The following is an 18,415-nucleotide window of genomic DNA, read 5'->3' on the forward strand; positions in this document are numbered from 1 at the left end:
ATTAATAATGTTTTAAATACACCTCTTGCCGTTGTTTAAGATTTTTCACAAACGACCGGCACGTTAATGCTTTGAGCTGAAGGCGTTGTTTTCAAGCTATTGGATCTCTTGCAGACTGAGTCTTGAGAGCTTTCTCGGATGCAGAATGGGTCAAAATTTTCACGACGCCTTCGGCGTCAACAACAAAGGCGTCAATTACCTGCCCAGATCCGGTAATTCGTTGCTTTCCCATGAAGTGCTGAAAAGCTGAGCAGTGCCCACATCGGTGTAATAACCAAGGGACATTGGGCTGGAGAAGACGAGGCCCGCGGAGGGATTTTTGAGGAGCGGGAGGGGAAGTCACGCCGGGTCGGCCGAGGCGCGGATTGCATACTGTGCAGCTTCAAAGGGCGAGGTGATTGTTGTATGACCGTCCTTTGAATAATCATCATCTCTCAGATTTGAGAATGCCATGTGTGGCCATTCCGTGATTGCCTAGATAAATATCCATCCAAGCTTTTGTGTAAAGTTGACATTGATTTATGTTAAGTATCCCTCTCTCTTTCTCTCTCATACATTTCCTTTGGCCATCTCAATAGATTTCTTCATGTGTACACGTTTGGCTTACCATATGGAAGACCAAATTATTGGACAACACACCATGTTTATTTACTCTAAAAAATAAGAGAGTACAAATGTCTCTTTGCATAGTAGTTTATTAGTGCTCTAGAGGTTAGCTTTGTGATGGGATTGAGGTTTTTCTTGCAGTTGGGTTACTTGCTTCAGTTGGTGCTCAACCTTAAAGACTACTTGTTTTCAACTATGTTGTGTGACCTGGTTTAGATATCAAAGCAGTTTGCCAAAAGAAATGAAGCACCCAAGACTATCGTCTAATCTTATCGATGGAGTGGATGCCTTCTATTGCCAGAGATGAATAGTTTTGACGAGTCTGCAACCACAGCCCTTCCAACTTGCAATGGTGGTTGCATTTGGCAGCCAAAGGCAAACATAGAAGTAATAATGCTCCTATAACTAGTTGTGTGGCCTCTAAAGTTTGCAATTGGAGGCCCATTTTGCATCTCGTGTGGTTGGGCACTAATTGTCTTCCGACCATAGCTAAAGAAGTCCCCCTTCAACAAAGAAATGCCAAGAAATCAAGCTATTGCTAAAGTATTAGCCTATGACCATAGCTAAAGAAGTCCTCCAACAAAGAAATGCTAAGAAATCAAGCTGTTGTTAAAGTATAAGCCTATGAACATGATTGTTGTGGGGAGAGATATGTAAGGGAATGGGCTACAAGAGCACTTTCTCAAGAGAAATGCTTGGGATCAGGCAAGTAGCTAGTAGGCTGCGAGCGTGATTCTGGGCAGAGTCCAAGAGTTGGAAGTTCCTTTGAGATTGGCTTTTAAAGCCTTGAAATAAGAAAATACTCAGATTGTAAGTTGTAAAGTGGATGGCTGCAAACTATACTTGTAACTACCTCGTTTGAGACTGTTATTTCTTTTTTTCTCCTATATTAATATATAGAAAGTGTTTGACAAAAAAAGAAGTACGAAGAGTTAAGTATTCAGCCTCCGAGGTAGGCAAGTACAAACATTCACTTGAGCATGCCAAAGGAAGGTGTAGGAACCAATAACTCACTCTAATGGCGCGATTTAGTATTGGGCCAAGGTGGAGAGCCGCACTCCTTGGGGACAATTACAAGCTCCCATTGACACTGGCAGCAACTTGGCCCCTAATAAGGGTGGTGGTGCTTCTAGCTGTGTGGGAAATCAGGAACAGATTGGTCTTCAAACACCAAACGCAGAAAGGTTTCATGGTAAGGGCCATTGCAAAAGAGGTAGGTGCATACCTCAAAGATTTCAGCATCATCATGGCGGGGAAGGATCCAGTTGTTAGTTCAGTGTCAGAAGATTTGGGAAGGTTCGTGGCACCGTGATAGTGCTTGGCTACGTGCAACGCTAGTCCCAGGTAGGAAGCCCTTTTTGGACCAATTTTTGTAATTGTCGTCTTTTTTTGATCCAGGTTGACCACCCGTGCAATATATCCAGCATTTTATTATTCCCAAAAAAAAAACTCGTAGCTAAATAGCTGTTGCTTCCTGCCTAGGAACTTCAGAGTTTTGATCAAATCAGTAATAACTTCATCATGAAGTGATCCTACACCCTTCAAAGTCACAAATTTTGGCGTTTCTAGAGATTAAATTCATTGTTGCTGTCACCAACTGCATATCATTTGGCCTTCCTTTGTCTCTAGGTGGGCTGTATATAGATGGAGAACTTCTCTAGCGGTCTACTTACCTTCCCACCAAACTTGTATACACTTACTATAAATCAGCTTCATCGTTGTACAAAAGCTTGCTGCTAAGTAATATACGGGTATTTCTCCATGTGGTAAGAGAGGCATAGGTATTTCTGCACGTGATGTATGTGTGCTATTTTTTTTTGGGGGGGGTATATTTACAAAAAAGAAGTTTTTTTGGGGGTATATTTACAAAAAAGAAGAAGTGTGTGTGTGTATTCTCTTCTTCTCTCTCTCTCTCTCTCTCTCTCTCACTCACTCACACACACACACACATGTCTACACGTGCATGCACACATTGTGTGTTTACCAATTGTGCACACATATTTTGCCTTATCGTACACAAAGAGAGAGAGAGCGTCTTTGTGTGGGGGTGTAAAGTTTTCAAAAGAAGAGTAAGGTAAAGCTATATATACTCTCTTAGTTTGGGAGGGGGGAGCACCTTTCTCACTCACTGTAGTGTGTGCAAGCCGGCCTATACTCTTCTTCTTCTTCTTGTTCCTGTTTTGCTGTGTGGCTGGCTGCCCTTCCAACTTCTCTGCACTTTGTCTGTGCAGGCCTGTGGATCTTCATCTCATCCCATCCACCACACCACACCACACCCCATATTCTTTTGTCTTTGGCTGCCTTTCCAACCGCCCAAACCGATTCCTTGCCCCCCTTCCTCTTCCCTTTCCCCCTCCCCCTCCCCCTCCACAGTCCACCCCTTTCCCCTTTTGCATTTCTTTGCTTTCCCTCCCTTCAAGACTTCCTTATCCCCTCTGTTCCTGCATATAAATATGCATATATAAATCTACATATTCACACAGATTCCACCCTTCTAACCTTTGCCTTCTTGTCCCCTTCCAACCGTCTCTTTCTCTCTCTCTCTCTCTCTCTCTCTCCATCCTGAGGCTCTTGCTCCTTGTTTCTCAGTTTCCTGTATGCCCATCTCACCGATCTTGCCCTGCCTCCCCTCCCTTTGAGCTCCTAGCGCTTGTTTCTCAGCCATTTTCTTGTATCACCTGCTTCCATTTCATTGCTCCACTCCATTTGAGCTCCAAGATCCTGCAGTTTCACATGGTTTCAGCAGCCCATTCCTTCCATTGCACTTTGCATATATCGTCTTGCTAGCAGCAAACGCTTGAGCACCTAAGTACGGATTCAGGAAAAACCCTGCAGTCTGATCGAGCTTTTTTTTGGGGGGGGGTCTGCAACAGTTACTCTCTGCTAGGTGTCCGTCTACAACACACTCTTCAAGTAGCCAAGTCGTGATGATCTTTTGGGCCAAGTCTTAAACAGGACATGGGTGTTGATTACTACAACGTTTTGAAGGTTGGCCGAAACGCTTCGGATGATGACATAAAGAAAGCTTACAAAAGGCTTGCTATGAGATGGCACCCTGACAAAAATCCAAGCAACAAGAAGGAAGCCGAGGCCAAATTCAAGCAGATTTCCGAGGCATATGAGGTACACGCACATTTCTTCTCTCCAATGTTTAGAGCTATTCTCTTAGTCTGGTCTTGCCCAAACAGGGCTTTCCCTTACCTCCGGAGGCTTTGTTCCGCATGTAGGTCCTAAGTGATGCCCATAAGCGGGTGATCTACGACCAATATGGAGAAGATGGTCTGAAAGAAGTACCGGCCCCTGGGGCTGGAGGTGCAGGTGGAGGTGGATATCCCAATGGCGGTGGCCAAAGTTCGTTTAGGTTCAATCCAAGAAATGCAGAAGATATCTTCTCAGAAGTTTTTGGAAGGATGCCTTCATTTTCTGGTGCGAATGGCACTGCTTACGGTAGCAGGAGCAAGAGTGGGCGCCCCACTTACGCTGATGGGATGTTTGGAGCTGATACTGTATTCGGCAACCGGAACGAAGGAGGCCCGAGTGGGCTCAGAAAAGCACCTCCCGTGGAAAATAAACTTCCTTGTACTTTGGAGGAGCTTTACAATGGTTCTGTTAGGAAAATGAAGATCTCCCGTAATATATTAGGTGCCGGCGGGTGAGTACACGTTCGTACACAGTTTTGGTTTGCTTGTTCCTAAAAATTTTCCAGTTTATATTAACAGGACCTTCCCATTGTTGTGGTTGTGTGACGAACGCTGTGCAGGAAGACTGTGACGATCGAAGAGGTTCTGAAAATCACCATAAAGCCTGGTTGGAAGAAGGGTACCAAAGTCACCTTCCCCGAGAAAGGACATGAACAGCCAGGTTTTCATACAGCCGATGTAATTTTTGTCATTGATGAAAAACCGCATGAAGTTTTCAAGAGAGAGGGAAGCGATTTGGTGGTGGTCCAGAAGATATCACTTGCAGAAGCTCTCAGCGGCTTCACCTTTTCCATCCCTTTGCTCAGTGGAAAGGCTCTCACTATCCCCTGCACTGAAGTAATTTATCCTGGCTACGAAAAGGTTGTTCCAAACGAAGGCATGCCAATTGCTAAGGAACAAGGGCAAAAGGGTAATCTTAGAATAAAATTCGACATCATGTTCCCGACCCGACTATCCACTGAACAGAAGTCTAGCATCAAGAAAGTTCTAGCTGGTGGATCTGCCTGAGTTCTTTGGTAACATGTAAAACATCCTAACTGGACCAGAATGATACGATAAAAGAGGCAGTCACTACGTACTGGCTGTTTATATCAGGCTTCTGGTGCTGATAACCGTCCAATAATAGTTACACGAGTGCAGAGATTCGAGGCCACCTGCTACTTAATATTTATCTGACAAAGGTTGTAAGCTCACTTATTACTTTCTTTGAAAACAAAGGTCTGTCTTAAGGCTTAGAGGAACGCTAAGCTGTGCCATATCTAATTGTAAAGTTGATCTTTCATCAAATTTTCATCTGATTTGTATATTTCATATTAACTCTTGCCATGAAGGTCAAGGTGAAGTTTTTGTCTATATTGCTAAATAGCAATTTCGCTTGTGCAGCAGAGCTAAATGTAGCATGCCTCCTTTAGATATGGAAGATGTTCAATGGGCACATGGTGGTTGGTTTTTTTTCTGAATCTGCTTAGAAAGTGTATTGAGAGCTGCATGAGCATTGGAAAGTTCTTATTCATGGGAATTCGGCCATGGATGCAAGCCACTAATGGGTTGTCAATCAAGATTCAACATTCTAAACAGTACTTTTTTTTGTTTGGTGGTCCGTGAAGTATTTTTGAGTGTGGAGATCATGTGAGGCTTGAGCACAGTTACGCCGAAACGCGTTTCAGAGCCCAGCCAGGCCTGAAACGTCGTTTCAGAGAAGCCCCGTTTCCTAAAACGCGTTTCAGGGTCTGAAACGTTTCAGGACCCTGAAACGGCTGGCTGGAACGTTTCAGCGAGTTTGAAATGCGTTTTAGAGCTCTGAAATGTGCTGTTTCAGACAACACAGGCTGCTAGATCTCCAAAATCACACGAAATCCGCCGCCAGTCCCGTTTTTTGTCTTTTTGCTTTCGATTTTGGCCTCCAGGCTCCTTCCACTCCTTCAGCCTCATACTCTCTCCATCCTCAAGGTTTTCCAGCTCTCCTTCAGTCCCATTCACTCCTTTCCTCTCCTTTCTCTCCTGCAGCCTGCTTCAGCCCTCCATCATCATCTACTCCCCTCCCTCGTTGACGTGGCGTTTTTTCGTTTCAGCTCTCGTAGAAATCCCGAAACGTTTTCATTTTCGTTTTCGTTTCCCGTTTCCCCGATTTCGTTTTCCCTAACTATGGGCTTGAGTGATCTATATGGCAAGTCAAATTGGCTTGGAAAATTGGTGCTTAGGTTGAAAGATTTAAGGATTGCGCAGTTTGACGGCAAGGTAGGAAAGATTAAAGCTTCAAAACATTATAGTAAGACTCCAGAAGATTTTCTTGAGGACCTTGAACTACTAATAGGTGTGCTGGATGTAAGGCCATTGATACTAGTAATGGTCAACTATAGGCTAGGAAGAGAATTATCTATTATATGGGTAGAATTGAGCTCAAGATTTAGGGTTTAAACTCCAGCGTAATGCAGGTCCGGCGAAGTTGATCTCAGTAGTAGACAAACAAGTCATCTGTCAAGAAATGGCATGTATTTCCTTATCTCATGCTTGTACCGTAATGCATTCACTATATTGGGAAAGTCGACATGAAATCTGCATTGGGCTCTTCTTGTTGTGTTATGTGTATATGAAATCTTTAGGTTTTGAGCTAATTTTGCTATGTGCATCCGGTGAACTATCTTTGCTGTCTTTAGTCGAAGCTAATGATTATAGCTTGCTTTCCAAAGCAGCAATCGAATGCTCACAACGGAGGTCTTTGATATTTCTAGAATGATACCCCATACACTGGGAAAAAAAATTCCTCTTTAAATTAGGCATAAGCTCCATTGGTTTCACAGACTTGAGAATTTGGAGACACATGCATGGCACCTAGAATTGCTATCTTGCACATACGTGTTGAACCTAATTGAACTACATTATCTATAAGAAGTCTTTGAAATAATGCAGATTGGAATGAGAGAGAGAGAGAGAGAGAGAGAGAGAGAGAGTTTATTAACGTTTATGAAAGGCTGAAGGGTCTATGAGATTGGAAAAAAACCAATTACAATGAATGGGGCTAGTGGATGGGCACCCATATTAAGGTTGATGATTGTGAAAATAAAAAAATAGGGAGGGACCTTTGTCATCTACGATTGGGTCACCAAGTTTTTGGACTTATGTATGTTGTCTGTGTGACAAAATCCACCTAGTGATTGAATAGAGATAAGAGCAGCTTGTTTGACAGTGGCTTTGGATCCGGTGAGGGTTGGCATTGAGGATGAAAATCAATGATGGAACATTATAGATGCCCAGTCTTTGTGAGGTCGCCCGTTGTCCGATAAAGTGCTATCATGACTCTAGTGGTCTAAGAGAGGATATGTTTGTAGTCCTCATATGGAGAGAGAGAGAGAGAGAGAGAGGTGCTTTGAGGGGGGGCAATTCAACTTATTAAGATATTACATGATTTTAAGACGCTTGAATTGACAATAGCAACACATGCTTTTTGTCATTACATTTGAAGCTTGTCCTTATTTGGGGAGTTAATGGACTTTAAGACAAGGGACAAAGATGAGCACTTGGTTAGTCATGTCAATGGTAGCATCTAGCTTGGTCATGTTAGAATAGGTGATGTATCCGGTTCGTCTTTTAGTTTTATTGTATGGTAGTAGTATGATAGGAATTGGATTTGCATGGTTGTTAGGTAAGAATTCATTTTGCATGGTTATAGTTTGAAATTCAAACTCCATAGTATAGTTTGAAATCCTCATTAAAATAGAAGATTTCTTTCTTTATGCTTTGAATGAACAAAGTTCATTCTTTACAATTGAACTAAAAAGCTTTTTTGCACGATTGGTGCTCAAAGGTAGAGGTTATTTCATGTACTTTTTTTTAAAATGAAAATTTGCATTTTTGGCTTGTTTTTTAATGATTTTATGCAACTATTTGATGCTAACTTAATTTCATTTCAAGTTTCCACTAATCTTTAGCATGTTAAGAAACCATAGGCCACTTGCTCGTTGTTTGGGTTTGCTGTTAATGCAATTCATGCACAACTCAAAGGAAAGGTAGATCATCTGATTTTATCTTGCCAACAGAATGCTTACATGTCTAGAATGTGATTACAACACCACGTGTATAAAGTGCAAAGCTTCAAGCACTACTTGCTTGGAAATACATGGATTGCTAAGATTGTTGTTATTGGAATTTATCTTTAGATCAATACAAGGGCCCATAAAAATCCCATAGTAGAGTGAATTGTGGTGGCTAAATACAAGGGCCCATAAAAATCCCATAGTAGAGTGAATTGTGGTGGCTAGACGTTATAGGCAATGGGACCTAAAGCTCCTAAACTCATTTGTCGATACACAACACTATCCATCAGGTTGACATCTAAACACCATATGATTGGCAGTCGGGCATTGGGGGCTTGCCTATTTTAACTCGTAAACTTAGAAATGGCATGAAAGGGTAGAGGCAAAAAACATGGCATTATGGTAAGATTTGATATGGATACCCATAAGTTATAACACAGTTGGAACAAAGGCACGGCTTGATAGTAAGATTCGACATGGGTTCCCATAAGTCTTAACAAATGAGACTTGGTTCTATGCTTTGATGGCCAGCTTGATCTTGACATGGATATGAAGTTCCTTCCTTTGAATAAGAGAGTGCTACACTAGGACTCCAAGGAGGAAGGTGCTCCAACCATGCGCTACATGTGAGTGGAATAAAAATAAATAAAAGGGACCCAAGGATGATGCCATAGGCACACTAGCCCTATCCATCTACACATATGTATCCTCTCCATCCCCTCCATGTGTACTCTCACTTTGATAATATACACTTCCTCACCCATGACTCTCTTCCGTTCCTTTGCACTCCCATTCTCCTCATTACCTCCCCTCTCCCATAGTGTTCTTCCATGGTTCTCATCCCCTCTACTAGCTACCTTCCTCTCCATTGCAATATGCATATGCCTTCACCATGAGCGAGTCTGGTGTTTTCCACAATGGCTATTATATACATATGTGTGTCTGTGTACGTATCTACATACGCATGTATGTATGTACAAGCACACAAATATGTGTATGTATGTATGTGTCTATATTTCTCTCTCAATCTTTAACTCATGTTATACATGCCACCTTATGATAGTATTAGAATGTGGTTATGCCTTATAATAACTCTGAAGGAGATGAGCTTCGTGGGCTCCCCCGATTCTGTAGCTATCTAGAGTAGCAAGTCACTTTTTGGTGTTGTACTTTGTCTCTTGGACCTCTGATGTCTTCTGCAGACATTAATCTCTCTCTCTCTCTCTCTCTCTCTCTCTCTCCCCCTCTCTCAGAGAGAGACATTAACATCTTCTAGAGGCCTCGAGATCCTATGAGACAAGGTACACTTAAAAATAGTATCTCATACAAGCCACTATAGACTAATGCAGTTGATCTCATCCTGTGGGATTTAAGAGGGTGGGTCATCCAAAATATGGCGCTTTCTCCTCGTGCATAGCGCCTGGCCATTTACCCAACAGATTGACTTTACCGACGTGGCTCGCCAGGGCCCTTACTAAGTGCTATGCTAAGAAACTCAAAATCTTGAGAGAAACTAGGAGATGTGGTCAACTATGATCATGGTGCCTTGATCATCCTCTAATAGGATATGAGGATATCGTGTATTTGCTTCTTTTGGGTTGTCTCTCTCTATGGTGGGGGGTGTGGCCTCTATGATCTCTATATGCGGTGGGCCATCTGAAGAGACCTTGATTTGATGGTCCCCTCTAAGTAGAACTGGGATAGATTGGATGTCCATTGTGCGTCTCTAGAGTCTAGTTTGTTTGGGCGTGGTATCTATAGCTCTAACTCCGTAGATCCTTGTCTCCTCTTTTTGCTGATCCACTTTTCCCTCGTGCAAGGCGGCTTATTTATGGGAGTGGCTAATGCCTCCATAGTGACTTGGGGTCGACTCAAATGTATAGAAGTTTGTGGCATGCCATTGTGTTCGGTCTAGCTATGCTTTTTGTGTCACCATCACCTCCTGCTGCTTCATATGTCTTAGTAGAGTCTCTCTATGTCATTGTATCTCGATCAAGTATAGACCGATGTAGACTTTATCGTGAAAATGGATCAGTCGATAAAAAGGGTCTGAATCCATATCCCTCCTTGAAAAGGTGGTGATATCATCCACGAATCTCATTCTAGATTGGGCATGTACATAGGAAGTGCTCCTTGGTCTCCACCTCCTCCAATGTGGATAGCCTGCACATCTGATACTCTCTAGGTATGGCTATGGCTCTCCCTATCTTGATCCTCAATTGGTGGGATGTGATCTCCACAGCAACAACTGCCCAATGGCAATCGTCAATGCATGCGGTCTGATAATACTCCACCCTCGAATACTCTCAAGAAGTGATCATGATAGAACTAGAGCTTGGTAGTTCACCTCCAACGTTCGTGACACAGAGAGATGGAGCGTATGCAATCATACAATATGATTGATCTCATCTTGTGGGCTTTAAGAGGGTCATCCAAACTATATTGAAAAGATGGGATCTAGTCTCCACCTGTGCAAGGCCCAAGTCTGATAAAGATATGTCACTATTCGAAAAATGGCATTGATTTGGAGTGGTGTCATGGATAACTTTGCCTACATATTTTGACGATGAGCTGAGTGCTTACTTTGAATCATGTGAGACCCAATAATCACTTGTAGTCTCTCAAATATCCTCCACTTAGTTGATGAGAGATCACTACGCCAAAAGGGTGCCGATACATGGCTATTGGCCACACTAGAATATCAAACAATCACCCCTTCGTCAAGGGATCTTGAAAATGCAATTGAAAGCATTGTCACTCTAATCAAGCAAGAGCTCCCTAACCACTCGTAAGCCATATCTTGACTACACGAATGATCATCAATATTGGTCTTGTGAAGGCTTCCTTAGGTAACTATAGGAATCCATTGGCTACCCTTGGTAAGTGAAACTATGTCGATGCAATACGGGCCGTGAGGTGTTGAAGATCATAACCTTGGTCTTACTAAAGCTGATTGTCAAGTCTTTCTCGCTATAAAACACCTCTAGGGTGTGTATATGTATCTGCAATAAGCCTACTACCTCCTACAATAGAAAGATCTGATATCCATGACATTTTGAGATTCCTCATTGCGATAAATTATAATAGTCTCCCTAATTCTAATATGTGGTTTTTATTACTTAGTCTGATCTTCTAGCTTCTCTAGGAGTGGGTTCAGATCCTCTCACATTTCTAACTCTATGAAGAACATTCATCTCTTTTATCCCAATAAACTACTTGATTTATACTCATAGTATTGATAATCATAGTCCCAACATAAAAAGATTTCTTTCCAAGAAAACCCCCTCAGCCAAGGAAGAAATGCAAGAGAAAATGAGATTTATATCCAAAGTTACAAGAAAAGGGTTCAACTGTTAATGTTAAAACTTTCAGTATGAAGAAGTGTATATATCTAGTAGATTGAACTTAGACATCAGCTCTCTTTTGTAAGTAGTCTTACTTATGCTAGTCATGGGAGACTAAAAACTAGATTATGCAGTTTTGTTTGCATGAGGCTATTAACTCCCTAGAGTTTTGTGATCTGCTTGCAAGGGTAGAGTGATGTTCTTAAGCATTCAAATTTCTTAGTTTAACAATTGAATACATATATAGTCTACTATCTCAGGATATATATAATGCTATTACATAAACAAAGCGACTTGACACCCTGAAAGCTTAAATATTTCTATCGATAAGGATTAGAATTAAAGTAATCAAAATCTATAGTACATTTATAGTAAGATCATTACAAGGAAAAAGGTTTTAGAAGGTTGTGTTTATTTATCATGTTCAAAAAATATGCATTACCAAATCTATGATTAGATATTTATATTATGAGGATAAACGATAACACCAACTTTGATCGAAACCATGGCCTAGCAACCCTTGGTGAATATTGTTTACTAGGTGTAAGAAAAGTTGTAGGAAATGGATATGCACAACCGTACCTCTTAAAGGAGAGCAATAACCATACCATGTTCAATTGATTGGTGTCCCGTTAAAAAATTATGCATTACCATTCCTATGATTAGATAATTTACATTAAGAGGATAAACGATAACACAACTTTGATCTAAATCATGGCCTAGGCTATGCTCTATAAAAGCCCCATGGAAAGTCTATCTATCATGTACAATGGGCCATGCCCATCTTTTCATAAAAAGTAAGTTTATCTAGGATCTTAGCAAAACTCAATCTTTAGATTCTCAATAAGGTAAAATTTATAGACGTTTTCCTAAACACACAAGTTTTGTGTACAAATTGACTTTTGAGGTTGGAATGCAATGAGTCAAGGGGTCCTTAGGTATTTAGATGCTTATTTGGATAATAATTCCATTATTGGAAAAGGGTTATGCTTCAAACCCATGTTCAAAGGAAGAATTTAAGAGTTTGTACATTCAATTACCTACAATGCTCGGAGAGGGAAACATCATTTAGAGCTTTTTACCATTCAAAAGATCACATTTAAGGGGCTCCAATTTCCAATCATCATCATATGAAAACGAGGTATAACCATGATTTTTAGTCCCTGTTAAGAGGAGACTATGGGGAGATGGTTGGTTTTTTGGTTCAAGGGGCAACCCATGTTTTCGCATGTATATGGTCAAGTTGACTTTGTTAAGGAGGCTCTTCATACTATCCATCTACTCTTCCTTTCATTAAAACGTTCATTAAAAGTAGAGCCATAATGGTTTTTCCACCTTGTTAGGTTGGATACCAACTTGATTAGGGCACGAATTAGTTTACTACATTCATTTTTCAAACCAAAGCACCTATATGGTTATAAATTAATGTGGGTAAATTCTCCTTTTTGAAACCTGTTTCAAGATGATTCCATAAACCAAGTGGTAGGACACGACTTTATACAATGTGTTATCCATAGCCAATGCATTCAAAACATTGTGACTACATTGATCGCCTTGTCAAATCTAATTAGGAGAAAATATTATATGGCTACCAACAATCAATACCTTGATGATCAACCTTCTTGCATCTATGTACGAATTCCAACCAGCACCTAATCCATTGATAAGAGCATGGACATGCCAAGCACAAGATCCAAAAGTTAATGTATGATAAACATCCAAATCCCACAATATGGATGGGTGTTGCATACATCACATTATGTTAGAACCGATAGCTATAAGGTGATGCATGTGTGTTGCATGGATCACCTTCTGTTAGAACAAATAGCTATAAGTTTTTTGGCAATAGTTTGATTGTTGGCTAACCTAGATAAAGTACATGTTCCTATCCAATCTTCTAAATTTGAATGGTAAATGGTCAAATGTCACAGCATTAACAATTCAAATTTGTGGAACTTACGATATGAGCAAAAGTAAGGTTCAGTATTATAGACATTTTGCTCCTTGGATGGATTGACCCCTTATGATGTAGACCACGTGAATGTTGATCCTTATTCTTAGCCTAGGAAAATATGATGGCACTTACCTTAGAATTGACACACTACAATAAGACTATAAGAAGCATCCAATAGAATAAAGATATTGAATAGGATACGACACAAAATAAGATATTGAATAGGTTTGGAAGGTAAGATTCACATGACATATTAGACAAACCCCATCCTCAAACTTAAATTTGGGAAGAGAGCACAACATCTAGAGACGTTGGCAAATGCATTAACTAATCAAAAACTTTGTAGCTATAGGGATGGTGTCAGAAAGCAATTCAAACAATATAAGGTCTTCTTTGGATTTCAACACTTAGATATGTAAGGGAAACTCAATAAAAGATAAAATTTAGAAATTAGCAAATAGGTTGAAGATTCTTAAAATGCTGTTGATGTGATAGCTATCAAGAGCAATAATAGATATTTGAAATAGACATTTAAAGGAAATTCCACTATTTCTAAACAAAACCATACCTACTTACGTTTAAACATTGCAAAACTAGCCACTAAAAAATGAAGGGCAACAATGATGCATAATATAGCTAATTAGCTAATTAGTTCAAGGCCCAACTTTAGTTAGAAAAAGGCTCATATGTTCCAACGTTATTATTGTAATTTATCCTTGATGTCACATGTAAAGGATAGAAGGAAACATGATCCCCTCTATCATTCATAAGTAAAAACTATTTTTGCAAAATTGTGTCCATAAGAAACCTTGAGAAATTTAGGATTCAATAAGTAACCAAATATTATTCAAAATTCATATTACAACAAATTCATATTGTATGTTTGTTTTTTAAATGAAAATGATAAAGAAATGGTGCAACTATAAACATCATGCATTTGTAAGAAAACAATACAACGTTTGTGGTCAACAGATAACAAGATCTCGTATGCAAGAGAGAAAAGCAGATAGTATGGAGAATCAAAAATTTAATTACTATAAAACTGATACAATAGATGGCGCTGCCTCCCAGCCATGCTCTCCTGTGTAAGGAGCTTCGATGGTGTGCTCGAAACAGTAGAGGACGGAGGCTGGATGCTAAGGAATCAAGGTTGTTGTAGCCAGTGATGAATATGGGCTTCACGGGATTGCTCTTATATAGCCACCAATCGTAGTCGGTTAGACTCAATTGGGAGACCGACCCAAACCGACCGACTGGAGGTCAACCACCGACCACACGATAGAACCGTGGTGCAGAATAGAGTAACTAACCTACGTTCTCCGTTCGGCCCATAGCCATCCGAGATCATCCGAGACTCCAAACGGGCCCCGTAGCCCGAGAGTGGACTGCCCTGAGAAATGCTCCGTTTACCCTCAGCGTGGTTAGTCATGGGATGCCTTTCCGCACTTGCATGTAGCCTAGTTGGCAGTGTGCTAACTCTATCTAAAGCCGTCCAGCCATCAGGCCACACATGGTTCCCATCTGGTGTCCAAACCAAGACCTACCGGATAACCGAGCTACTCAAATGCCTTCTCCTCATATGGGGGGCTTACAAGTAGAGTTAGCTGGTTCCCGCAAAGTTACACGAGAGTGGAGCATTGATATCTAACAGCATGAACTTGTTTCATAGAAAAAAAGTAAGATTACCATGCCCTAAAAATGTTGAAGATTGAAACCTAAAATCAAAAGAAGCATTCAAAAGCAATTCGAAGGAACAATTTAAAAAGATGACCCTAGTTTTGATGTTGAGAAATTATTAACCATTGTCAAGTTGACACATTCTACCAGAAATTTAAAGTTTAAGATCCTTTGTCTTCTTTCAATTTCCAATAATTGGTGTGATGGTTTGAAATAGATTTGAAACTCATGAAAAGAGCTAAATGCATCCATTTATGTGTTATATGCCCACATATATCTTGCAAATCAAAATTGTACTCTTCCAATCCTTTGTCTTGAATATAATCATGCGTTCTTCTCTTTATAGAATGGTATTTAAGACTATTCTATGCATGCTGGCAATTCAAAATTTACGAGGTTTCATTCAATTAACATCTATGCCAACATATATTCACTTGGATGATGGTGTTCAACCCTAATAGAAATAGCTTGAAAACTCACTTTAAGTAGCTGAAAACATCCACTTATGTAGTGTACTAAGATGATGTCAAATCTAATTTGCACTCTTCCATATAATATCTTCTTTAGTATCATGCATTCTTGTTTTTAATAGAATGTTTCAAACATCATTTTCTTCACATTCTAGAAATGCTATATCTAAAGAAGTTTCATGTGGTAATATGTGTACCTCACATCCCCTACATAGTAGTTGATTGTTACACCTTCAAATTAAGAATCCATGAGTTAAAATTCAATCATATTTGGCTCCAACTTGTTTTATTCCTATTTGTTTTGGCCTAGGTAGGCTAATTAATCTATGTTCATAGGTTAATTTAAGCATAGTTTAATTTAAACATAGCTTAATCTTTTAAGCCCAAGCCTAAGAGGATGCACATTATATTATGGGCATATATTAATCATTTGTTAAATAACCACAGGTTCAAGAAAGGATTCGAACCCACAATCTTATCTTTCTCACAAGTGAGCCCTACCACTAAGCTATAGTGTGGTATAGTAAGCCATTGCTAACCATAATATTAGAAATGGTCCCTCTTTCCCTTCCCCCTTTAGGACGTCCCTTCTTCTTTAATACCCCTTCATAAGTGGTTCCCCACCCCCTTCATAAGTGGTCCTTCCCGCCCTCCCCAATCTCACATGCCTCCTTGTTTAAGGCTTCCTACCCTCCATTATCCTTTAATTGAAACTCCTCCCCAACTCCTTCCCTCCCTCCTTTATCCCTTAGTTTAATCATGCCCTTGCTCTCTTCCTTTTCACCCCTCTTCTCCTCCACAACTAATTAATTCATAAAGTTCTCTCTTGGGGCACATATTGCTTAATTCTTTTAAAGTTTATGATGTAGACAATTTGAGAGAGCCTCATCAATGTTTGTTACAATACTTCACATGAGCACAATTCACATATTAGAATCAAGGATCTTTAGAAGGGTATGCAATGACATTACAAGACACTTTACACTTCTCGAAAACTCTTGATATTACTCCATGTTTATTTGAGTTCATTGCATCGACTTTAATACTTATTGAAATGAAGTGCGCAGAAGAGGCTCATTGAAGCCAAACCAAAACACCACATACAACGTGGTTGTAAAGGCTTGGAGGTTACTACATTAACCTTAAAGAGTATTGAATTGTGCAATGCAAAGGGTCACCTACAACATGGTTGTATAAATTTGGAGGCACATAGCTACACAGAACATGAACGCTTCGATATTGGAGATTTTGGGGACGAGAGAGAGAGAGAGAGAGAGAGAGAGAGAGAGAGAGAGAGAGAGAGGTGCAATATGTTTCCTTATATATTTTCTTATCTAACCTCTAGTTATTTTATTTTATTACAACTTCTTTTGTTCAAAGGAAAGGGAGAATCCCCTTCCTTTGGATGCTTCTTGGGCCTCCCAAACCTAACCAAAGACCTTTACTCATCTTGTGTACATCCCCTAATTGCTTTGTGCTTTTGAATCTCTACTTCACTTATAAATCATGCCTATGGTATGATTATGGAGGGACGAAACCCATCACATTTGCTCCTCTTCGATTTGGAGTTAAATTGATATTGGTGTAGGAGAGGAGAGCACACACAAAGGGATAAGGAGACACCAAAAGTGGTGGAGCAAAAAGCTACTCCAACCTATTCCTCTATATGAGTATGCATAGGCACTGTACAAGTGGGTGGGCACACTGCCCTTTACCCCAACAACCTCCCACTTAAAGGTAGTGTGCCTTTAAGGGAGTATAGTACACATATAATACAATCAGCCATAGGCTGAAAAACAAGATGACCAGACCGTCATCCTATGCCCATCAGTACTTTACAATGTGCAAAGTGCATAGAGGATAAGCTGCTACCAGACATCAGGTTTGTAGGATAGAAAATGACAAGCTGTAGATGCCTGTCAACCAAGATCTCATGCCAGATCTCACTAGGAGAGTGAACTCTCACCACCAAGTGCTCCAATGCTAAGTCCATAGCACCCGAACAGTCACTGTGCAAAGAAAATGTCTCTGTACCACCTGTGACCATAAGCACATGACCTACAATAGACTCTCCTGCTCTACCCAACCTGCATCACCTGCATGCTGCTTCTGGAAGCATAAGGACCTGATGTCCACAACCGCTTCCCTACTGCCAAAATCTGCCATAATCATGCTACCAACTCCCACTACAACGGAAGCAAGAACTAGAAGTGTAGCCCCAATGGCAAACATGTGAGAACCAAGTCTCAACACACTCATGGATGCATAAGTACTATGGCTGCCATATCAACCATAACTTGCTGCTCAACTGATCTATGATCGTCAAACCTGCTGTGTTTCAAGTATGGAGCCAATACAGGCAATGGAGTACTCAGTAACTTCCCCCTCTCCATATTGAAACAACCAAGTATCTGATAAACATCATCAAGACCATGCAGCTCCCACTGCAAAGCATCCCTGTCCATAAGGAACCATATGGCAAGTAACCTCAGAAGGATAGCAACCTCATGAATACTGAGACCATAACCTGTCTCACTGCGCATCACATCCTGAGCTCTCATAACGGTATCAAACCTATGAAGCCAAGCTCGAGCGGATTGCTTCTAGCCATGGAGGCACTTACGAAGCAAACATATCAATGATTCCTGCCCATGCGCAATATGACCTGAGTCAATAACTGCAGAAACCACATCTGTCTTGGCATAACCAGCCAATGGATCATACCGGTCATCATTAGCTAAGGTATCCTCCTCACCATGCATAGCCTCATCCCCATCTGCAAGAGGCACTCCGCATCCTCCTGGAAGTAAACTGTAACTGTCCATAGAAGATGCATCAACAATCTCCATAGGAGTATAAACCTGTGGAATACTCGAGACATCTGACCGTCTCTGACCAAAATCAGGAAGTAATCATGGCTGTGCCAACTTTATAACCTGCTCACCGTGGGAAAACCTCCCACTCCAAGGGATATGGGCTGCCCCTGCAAAGAGTTCGGAGGTATCAGTGCACTTACACCCTCCTGGAACACCACTCTCCTGCTATCTAAAGTCCTGGGTTGTCTAAACATAGCATCCTCTCTGAAATAGACATTATGGCTGCGTATCAACTCTCTAGTTGAAGAATCCCA

At 40.7% G+C, this 18,415-nt stretch overlaps 1 protein-coding gene across 1 annotated transcript; it reads left to right on the plus strand.

Moving 5' to 3' along the window:
- The first annotated feature begins 2,728 nt into the window (after positions 1 to 2,728).
- LOC147899446 (uncharacterized) lies at positions 2,729 to 5,097 on the plus strand. The gene is made up of 3 exons (XM_087377854.1): positions 2,729 to 3,729; positions 3,834 to 4,258; positions 4,367 to 5,097. The coding sequence occupies exons 1-3, from the start codon at positions 3,565 to 3,567 to the stop codon at positions 4,812 to 4,814; spliced, it is 1,038 nt and encodes a 345-aa protein (XP_087233980.1). The 5' UTR covers positions 2,729 to 3,564; the 3' UTR covers positions 4,815 to 5,097.
- Positions 5,098 to 18,415: the final 13,318 nt, after the last annotated feature.

Source organism: Dipteris shenzhenensis, chromosome 8 (genome assembly GCF_047967505.1).
Source record: "Dipteris shenzhenensis isolate YYH24624 ecotype China chromosome 8, Dip_SZ_1.0, whole genome shotgun sequence".
NCBI classification, from domain to species: Eukaryota; Viridiplantae; Streptophyta; class Polypodiopsida; order Gleicheniales; family Dipteridaceae; genus Dipteris; species Dipteris shenzhenensis.

Bases quoted from the DNA above. Each gene is read 5' to 3' on its own strand.
- LOC147899446 (XM_087377854.1), top strand. From the start codon at position 3,565: ATGGGTGTTGATTACTACAACGTTTTGAAGGTTGGCCGAAACGCTTCG. The intron at 3,730-3,833 runs GTACACGCACAT...TTCCGCATGTAG, and splicing joins AGATTTCCGAGGCATATGAG to GTCCTAAGTGATGCCCATAA. The intron at 4,259-4,366 runs GTGAGTACACGT...AACGCTGTGCAG, and splicing joins AATATATTAGGTGCCGGCGG to GAAGACTGTGACGATCGAAG.